At 48.4% G+C, this 8,957-nt stretch overlaps 1 protein-coding gene across 2 annotated transcripts in view; it reads right to left on the bottom strand.

Annotated features, from left to right (window-relative positions):
- Nucleotides 1-4,720, bottom strand: part of AGO3 (argonaute RISC catalytic component 3) — a 53,659-nt gene extending 48,939 nt beyond the window's left edge. Inside the window, exon 1 of one of the 2 annotated variants that reach the window (XM_050932545.1) lies at nucleotides 4,598-4,720. In XM_050932545.1, coding sequence (XP_050788502.1) covers nucleotides 4,598-4,616 — 19 coding nt within the window. In that variant the 5' untranslated portion in view covers nucleotides 4,617-4,720. The remainder of the gene's footprint in view (nucleotides 1-4,597) is intronic. The other variant, XM_050932546.1, reaches the window with a different exon arrangement.
- Nucleotides 4,721-8,957: the final 4,237 nt, after the last annotated feature.

The raw sequence follows: 8,957 nt of genomic DNA on the forward strand, positions 1-8,957 counted from the left end.
TGGACATTGGTACAGTTTAAGGCGTTGATATTCAAACTCTTGTACAAAGTGGGTATTTTTTATTTCCTCTTTTACCAAAACCAGATTTTATTATGAAGAAATGGAAACTATGTCATAAGAACATATAAGAGGCCATTCTGGGTCACATCAATGGTCCATCTAGCCCAGTAATCTATCTTCCGACAGTGGCCAGTATCAGGTTATTCAGAGGGAATGAACAGAAGATCTATCCCCTTTCGTCCATGCCCAGCTTCTGAGAAACAGAGGCTAGGGACACTCGTGAGGTGTTGCATCCCTTTGCCATCCTGGCTAACAGCCACGGATGGACCCATTCTCCATATCCTCATGATATAATGTACTCAACATGAAAGTTACAGTTGTCAGCAAAACTGGCTAGGAGTTTTTTAAAAATATGCTCAGATTGTTGAAATTCAGGCTTAATAATATGCCACCAGATCAATACAATCCACGGCCTCCTAAAATGGCTCTGGCTCAGTCATATCCCTTACTAAACAGGGCAACAATTAATATCATCCAGACTAATTTTTCCAGGACCAAATCCAGCATGAATTTAACTCCTTGCATCAGTCACAAATGTAAGCATCTGTACAGCAAAAGAGATGAAGATGTTTCTTTACACAGGAGAGTTCAAACCCATTTTCATGTTTACCAGTTGTGGGTGTCTTTTAGAAGTAAAAGAATTACAATCTTAAATTCCTGAAGCACTATTTGTTATCCAGCTACCTGATATGCACTGAAAAAGTACAGCTAAGACAAAACTTTCCTCCTGGTTTTCCCTGTGAGTGTTCATGAAGGGAACCACTTGGAGGTAATATCTTTTAATACATTGAAACCTAAATTTCCATTGTCAAGAGAGTTTCAGACAGCATTGAGTGTCACATCCTACATCTAATATATGGAGATATACCTCTCTCATAGAACTGGAAGGGACCTTGAAAGGTCACTGAGTCCAGCCCCCTGCCTTCACTAGCAGGACCAAGTACTGATTTTTTTGCCCCAGATCCCTAAGTGGCCCCCTCAAGGATTGAACTCACAAACCTGGGTTTAGCAGGCCAATGCTCAAACCACTGAGCTATCCCTCCCTTCTCTATATACTACTAAATCACAAAAGCTAGCTTTCAAGATAAGTGGGGTAGCAAAGACTTTTGATCAGACTGCTAATTTAACCCAAATCCACCCTACAGTAATGGATAATATTTTCACTCTGGACTCATGCTCACAAATGCTACAAAATGACTGGAGAAGCGTATCGGCTGCCTCTGGAAGTGGTGTGAGGAATGCCAGGAGCTGGGAGTCCTGGTGCCACAGATGAAGAACACAGATCACACAATCATTACTCTAAGAGCCAAAACCACGTGGAGAGGACACTGATGGATGCCATTCGCTGACAGTATGTGGAAAACCTGAAGCGGAAACCGGACCGGGGCAAGGCGCTCAAGGTGACTTGCAAGTGTGATGCCAGCGACAACTTCCGCCTGGTGGGAGCTTCACCAGATTTGCAGACCGTTCATCTACAGGATCCGGCTCAACTGCATTCCGCTGAATGGAGCCGTCCGCCATGGGAATAAGGACAAGTGATGCAAGAAGAGCAGCAATGCCAAGACCCTACTCCAAGTCCTGTGTAACTGCAAGCCCCATTCCAGAGGCTGGCAGCTGCAACACATCATCCAAGACTGCCTGATCAGAGCCATCCCGTAACCCGCATGGAAGGTTGCCGTGAACTCCACCATCCCCAGGACTGACAGACGACTGCAACAGGACAGTGTCATCATCAAGACTGGAAGAAGGTCATCATGGTGGACGTCACAGTGTCCCTTGAGAACAGGACCCCGGCCTTCCGCCATGCCCGAGCTTGAAAGCTGGAGAAATATGCCCCTCCGATACCTTGAGAGCTAAAGGTTACCAGGTTCAGACACATGCTGATCACTGGAGCCCTGGCCAATGGGCCCCAGTAATGAGCAAGTGTTGAGGGAATGCGGAACAGCTCGGCTGATGTTCCTCAATCATCTCATGGCATCCTACATCATGAGTTGCCACATCTACATAGAACACATCACCGGACATCGGCAATACCAGGAGGAATGAGCTGGAGTGCCAATGAGAAGCGCAGTAAGAAAAGTAACTGAAATACTTCCCTGATGGATTATATTTTCTAAACAGACAACCTATCCTAATTCTCAGTTACTGAGGGACAATCTTTGCTCATTTATATATTTTGCTTTCCACGACCAACTCCCTGTACAATTTTTTATTAATGTTATACCCGAATACTTGGATGCTAATATCTAAACTGTAGTCTTAAATTTATTCACCTAAATTTGGGTTACTGCTGATTATGTACCATATAACTTTTAAAAACAAATTTTGTATTTGCAGATAATTCAAGCACTATATCCAGATGTACAGGCGCTCTTTTCTCAACCTGTGTATTATATAATTTTAACATTAGCTTTAATAAACGTTTTTAAAAATTGTTCTTATCAAAAATACACATGCAATAACATGGAGGAAGCCAAAGACTATATGAAATACATGGTGCATAAATGCTGAGTAACTATACACTAGTCATAATTTGTAATAAGATCATGCAATAAAATGAAAACATTAAATACTTTTCATGGTGAGCATGGTTACACAATGAACAGAGCAGGCTACAATTAGACAAAGTTTTAAAAAAGATTCTAAAGTCCATCAGTGACACAACTGCTAATAATGTGTCTCATTTGTTTTATATAATAGATGTTAGCAAGTGCTCACTTTATCAATCACTGAGCCAAGGTAATATTTTATTGCACCAACAGAAGTTGGTAAAAGAGACAAACTTTTAAGCTACACAGATCCCTTCCTCAATGACTATCAATCTCATAGGACAGCTTCCATTTTCATGGCAACATCTCAAAGGACTCATCACATGCCAGTTTGCATAATATAGCAACCACTATTTGGTCTGGAATATTTCAGTTATGAGATACACCATTCTTTTTTACCATGTGCAGAGACCTCTGGAGAACAAAATATAACATTCTGCTATATTTCCTATGATTAAGGTTCTATCAATAGTACCTGCAATTATTTTAGTTTAGTAACTAGCCATCACTAAACTGAAATAATGCCAGACAAGGCTTGTCCTGATCAAATTCACACATATTAAGATTAATAAGCAAATAAACAGGAAATCATACAATTTCTTAACCAACATACACAACACTGTGTAAGCAAAACTTTGCAAAATTCCTCTCATCCAGAACGCCTATTAAGCTGTTTCAGTAAAATCTTTTCCCTGACCCCAAAATCATCATGATAGAGGAGAAATAAATTCTGAGCCCAGACTGGTAAATTCTACAGGACTGCTATAATAACCAGCTTCTTTTTAACTGAACAAGGTTTATCAGGCAGTGCTGGTAAAAAGCAAAGGCTACAGATATCCCATAAGAGAGATGTCTTATTCTCCCAAGAACTTCAGCAAGGGTTTGACAGGTAGGTTCATGATATTACTGACTCACACCCCTCAGTCTCAGGGGCTGCCTGAAACAACTTCTGGAAACTACACAACAATGGTGCTTGTTACCAAGGCGAAGCCACTCCCGGGGGTCAGAGCAGAGCAATTAGTTTTAGATTGACTCCTGAGCCCGTCCCCACTTGGGTCAGTATTTCAGGACGGCTTCCATGGGTCCCCAGCTCAGTGAGACACACTCCGGGTCAGCCCGGCACCCCTTTCCTCACCCCAAGCCCCGCACAGAGGCTGTGCCCCCCCCTTTCCTCACCCCAAGCCCCGCACAGAGGCTGTGTCCCCCCCCCTTTCCTCACCCCAAGCCCCGCACAGAGGCTGTGTCCCCCCCCCTTTCCTCACCCCAAGCCCCGCACAGAGGCTGTGTCCCCCCCCCTTCCTCACCCCAAGCCCCGCACAGAGGCTGTGTCCCCCCCCCTTTCCTCACCCCAAGCCCCGCACAGAGGCTGTGCCCCCCCCCTTTCCTCACCCCAAGCCCCGCACAGAGGCTGTGTCCCCCCCCCTTTCCTCACCCCAAGCCCCGCACAGAGGCTGTGTCCCCCCCCCTTTCCTCACCCCAAGCCCCGCACAGAGGCTGTGCCCCCCCCTTTCCTCACCCCAAGCCCCGCACAGAGGCTGTGCCCCCCCTTCCCTCAGCCCAAGCCCCGCACAGAGGCTGTGCCCCCCCCTTTCCTCACCCCAAGCCCCGCACAGAGGCTGTGCCCCCCCTTTCCTCACCCCAGGCCCCGCACAGAGGCTGTGCCCCCCCCTTTCCTCACCCCAGGCCCCGCACAGAGGCTGTGCCCCCCCCTTTCCTCACCCCAGGCCCCGCACCTAGCCCACCCCTCAGATCTGTGTCCCTGCCTTCGAGTCACGCCAGCGCGCACTGAGCCCAGCCCAGCCCCCAGAGACACCCCCACAGCGCTTAGCCGCTGGACTGGCCTCCTCCGCCCCAGCCGCAGCGGGGCCCTTAAGGTCCCACGGCCCTTGGAAGTGCCGCTGCCCCCACCAGCCGGGCTCGGAGCTCGGCTCCCCGCCCGGGCAGCCCTCCTGCCTCAGGTGCCCCCAGCGCGGCGCCCCCGCCCTCACCTGCGCTGCCGATTTCCATTCATGGAGCTGGGGGCGGCCGTTCTCAGGCTGCGGGGTCAGGATCCTGCCTCTCCCCACAGGGCCGGGCGCTGCCCCCTCTCTCCCCGCGGCGCCGGGTCCGGCCGGCCGGCCCGGGGAGCGGGGCTGGGCGGGAGGCCTCCCTCCCCTCAGCCGGTGCCGGCCGATCTCAGGCGGCGCGAGCTCAGGAGCGGAAGTTGCGTGGCCGCCAGCAGCCCCGGCTCGCGCTCCCTCGCGCTCGCGCTCGCTGTGTCTGTCTCTGCCCTACCGCGCGCCGGAAGCTCCACCCACCCCCGCCCGCGCGCCGGTCGCGCTCACTTCCGGCGAACCGCTTCCGGCTCCGCCCCCGGCCGTTAATCCGTGACGCAAAGAAAGGGCGTTCCCGGAAGTGGTAAAAGCAAAGGGCGAGGCGGGTGAGGTGACGCAAAGAGAGGCGGGGACTTGGCGTGGCCTGGCGTGACGGGGCCGGCACTTCCGGCGGCGGGCGGTGCCCCGGACGCCTGGGTTCGGCGGGTAGTGTCCCCGGCTCTGGCCAGTCGGACGCCTGGGTTCCGTTCCTGGCCCGGGGCGGGGCGGGGCGGGGCTCAGTCTCAGCGGTGGAGCTGCCGGGGGAGGCCGCGGCGAGTCTCCCCTAGTGTCAGAGGCAGCAGCAGCCTGACCGGGGTGGGGGGAGAGCGAGAGAGTCGCTGTCCGCGGGGTGACCAGACAGATCCGCCCGGGGGGGGCGGTAATAGGAGCCTGTGTAAGAAAAAGACCCGAGTGTCGGGCCTGTCCCTATAAGATCGGGACATCTGGTCACCCGGGGGGGGTTCTGAGCTGTTTGCTCTGGGGCTTCCTGAGTCATTTCCGCTCCGCTGGTTTTGTACCGCTTCGTTCCCGCTTCCATGCAGGGGTCTTCACCAGGCTTTTTACCACCCAGGCGAAAAAACCTGCTTCGCCTGATGGTCCCGACGTGCCTGTACCCGCTCTGCGCTCTTGCTTGCTCTCGATGGCTAGTGTGACAATTTGGGGGTTGGGTTCTGTCTGTACCACTTCTGAATTTTGGATAATTGTATCAAAAGTGTTAGGAAATGACTTCCATAGCAAGCCTGTATGTGTGTGGATGTCCCGTGAGTTAGCAGAGTTGTCATGTCTCTGGCAGGCCAGGGACAATGGTGAAGGATCAGCGCTCAGTAATTGCTGCAAATAAAGTGCTTGCCGACGATAGATTTGCTCAGTGTGGGAGAAGACACTTCCTCCATCTGTGTGAAGGAAAGTTGGGGTTTGGGGAGTAAAGGAAAATTACTAAAAGGTAGAACAAAAGCAGCAGCAGATGCCAGATGGAGTCTGTAAAGGGTCTGAGAGAAGGGAGGTGGGAGAGCTGCCCAGGGGAATGAGCTGTTTTGCCCAGATTAAGATGAGAGAGGCAGTTTGTGGGGTGCAGAGAATCTTACCTGCCTACAGAACACAGATGATCTCCCAAGGGAATGGGAAGCTACTGAGGAATGTTATGTTTAAGCTGTCCAGTTGTTTTGTATGACCCATACTCTCCTGTGCTTTACATGATAAAATATAAAGTAGATTGAACAAAGTGTATGTGGACTGATTGACAACTATTGCATGCCCCTGAGAGAGTTAAACTTCACACCTGTTGAATGAAGTTTTGGCAGAGGAGTTGTGTGTAAATACACAGGAGTGTGAAGGTCAGGTTGGGCCTAGAGAGTCTAGGTAGCTGGGTGCCAGATCTGCACCGCGTGTGTGTGTCTAGGGCCCCTGAGATTGGAATAGTGGCTGGACTCCATTCAGACTCCAGGAGCTTGAAACAGCCTGGGGAACCATAGCACATAGGCTTTGTCTGCACTGGCAACTGGACAATAAAGCTTTTGTCTTTCAGATGTGTTGAAAAAATCACACACGCCTCAAAAGAAAAGTTATGCCAACAGTAAGCAAAACACAGGAGCATCGACAAAGCAAATGCAGCTTGTTGGGGTGGAAGCTCTCTCCTGCCGACAAACAGTGGCGGCACGGCTGTAGCAACACAACTGTGTCGCTAAAAGCTGTGTGCTGTAGACATGGCCTTAGATTCTCTCTCCTCGCAGCAGCCTTAGTGGGAAGAGGTGCTTGCTAGGATCTGTTGACTGCTAGTACTAGTGCAGTTGCACCACAGCTTGTAAACAGAACATGATGACTCAAAACCAGAAAGGAGAGAGTTTAAATAGAAAACAACAAGGGGGGTGGGGGGAAGCGATGTGGAGCTAAATTAACTGGTTAAGGCAAGTGAGACAGTACTAACCCACAAGAGACAACTTTTAGGCTCAGTAAATTTATTCTGCCCCCTTATTTTATTGTACAGTACTTCCACTGACGGTCCTGTTTAAACGAAGTGAAGGAATTTTAAAAACACCTTCACCTTTTATTTCCTTTTGCATTTGTCTCAGCTTAATCTATGAAAATTAAAAGTCAGTTTCACTTTTGCTTGGGTTCCCTTTCAGGTTTTCAGTACTGTACACTTTGAGATGCAGTGCTTCTGTATTTTTAAAATAGCTGTCTTGTCTCTTAAGCTGTGGACACATTTATATTGGTCTGTATTTTTACCACATTTAAATTTTGGCATAAAGTGAACTATGTGCCTTTAAATCATTGGCAAAAACAAGAGGAAGTAACCTGAATTTTTCCAGAATATACATAAAATGCGTCAGCATCTGAAGGTGTCTGTCTTTAAAGGGTGGATGAAGTGATGCCTATGTGCAGTTTATAGTCCAGATTATTAATGTTGGAAGCTGGCGGGATGAAATGACTAAGAGACATGTTATTCCCTTGGTAGATGTGTAGAGTGTTCCTACAATAAATCCTCAGGAGTAACATTTTTTTTCCTCTTTTCTTTTAAAAACAAACCAATCCACAGTGGGAAATGGATACACGCTTCTCAACATTTGCATGGCTGTAGCTCCCCCCAACAACCAGCATGAATTACTTGTAAGGATCCTACTTCAATGGTGGGAAAATAAGGCTTATGGAATAAAACTCTTGGAAAAGAAAGTAGGAGTAGAAGAGGGTTCAGCTGAGACTCTCATATAGGGTGCATGCTGCAGAAAAAAAGTCCCCAGCCATTTTTGTTTCCTCTCATCTGCACTTGTTGCCATCTCTTCCTGCTTTAATTAACAATGTCCAATGCTTGCTGCCAGCCCCAGCTGATGCTCATGCAGTGTTTGACTCTAGCTGACCAGTTTCTTCAGTAATTTAGGACAGGATGATTTCCTCCCAAGAGCTGGGAAAAGCAACATAGCAAGTTTCTGAAAATGTCTTTATATGCACAGAAGCCAACTGCTGTTCTTGGAATTAAAGCTGGTGCTTACTGCACTGCCAATGCTGTGGGGGTTGGGGGGGAGGAATACACTTTCTGCCATGCTAAAGACATTGAAAACTATAGCCAGGGCAATGTATATTAAGCAGCAGGCTGACAGTGACATTAATACCTGCTTTTACATTGATGACTTGTAGATAAGCTGTTAGGAATAAAGAACTGGATCACATACCAAAAAAAAAAAAAAAAACCATGGATAAAGGCCTTGTGGCTTTGAATAGGGTGAGAGGAGGAGGTGAAACCTCTATCATCATGAAAGTAGGCCCCCATAAATGACACCAGTAATGGGGGGAAATCCCAAATGTCTGAACGAAACCCTCCCTCTACTTAAAAACATGCCAAAACATTTTCTGACACAGGCAGCCCCGTATCAGAGCAGGACATAATGTTCCTGGAGCAGGGTAAACCACAGCTGCTTGTGGTTTATGATAAACTTCCAGCCCAAGGCAGATTAAAGTGGGATTCTAACAAAATGCTATTCTGTCTCACAACTGAAAAGCAGTGGTGAATTCCATCCTCTTATTGACCTCAATGTTAAGGTTTTCATCTGCACCCAAAAGTCAATGCATAAGTAACCTTGTTTAACACTTAAATAGAAGTGCTGCTTTGCAATAGTTGAAGCCAACTTCTCTGTTATCCCAGCTCCCCATTGCTATATCACTGCTCCAAGGGCTCCAGTGCCAGAGATTTACAGCAGTGGAGGCACGTGGCACACACCTGTACACACAAAATGTTTGCGTTGGAGCTCAAAGAGTTGCCAAAGCTGCTACAATTGTAATTGGGTAAGCAAGGCTCACACCCACTGCATGCTGCACCAAATTGCTCTGCACTTCTGCAGCGACAGCACAGATAGCACTGACATTTTAGTTGTGCCTGGCAAAAACCCACAAATACCCTCAGTATTCCTCCACTGCCCTCCCTGCTTAAGGCTCTGCACTCAAATCCGTATGCTAACTCACTTCTGAAACTAAGCATTTGCATTATATATTTATATATATA

This window comes from Gopherus flavomarginatus, chromosome 22 (genome assembly GCF_025201925.1).
Source record: "Gopherus flavomarginatus isolate rGopFla2 chromosome 22, rGopFla2.mat.asm, whole genome shotgun sequence".
NCBI lineage: Eukaryota > Metazoa > Chordata > Testudines > Testudinidae > Gopherus > Gopherus flavomarginatus.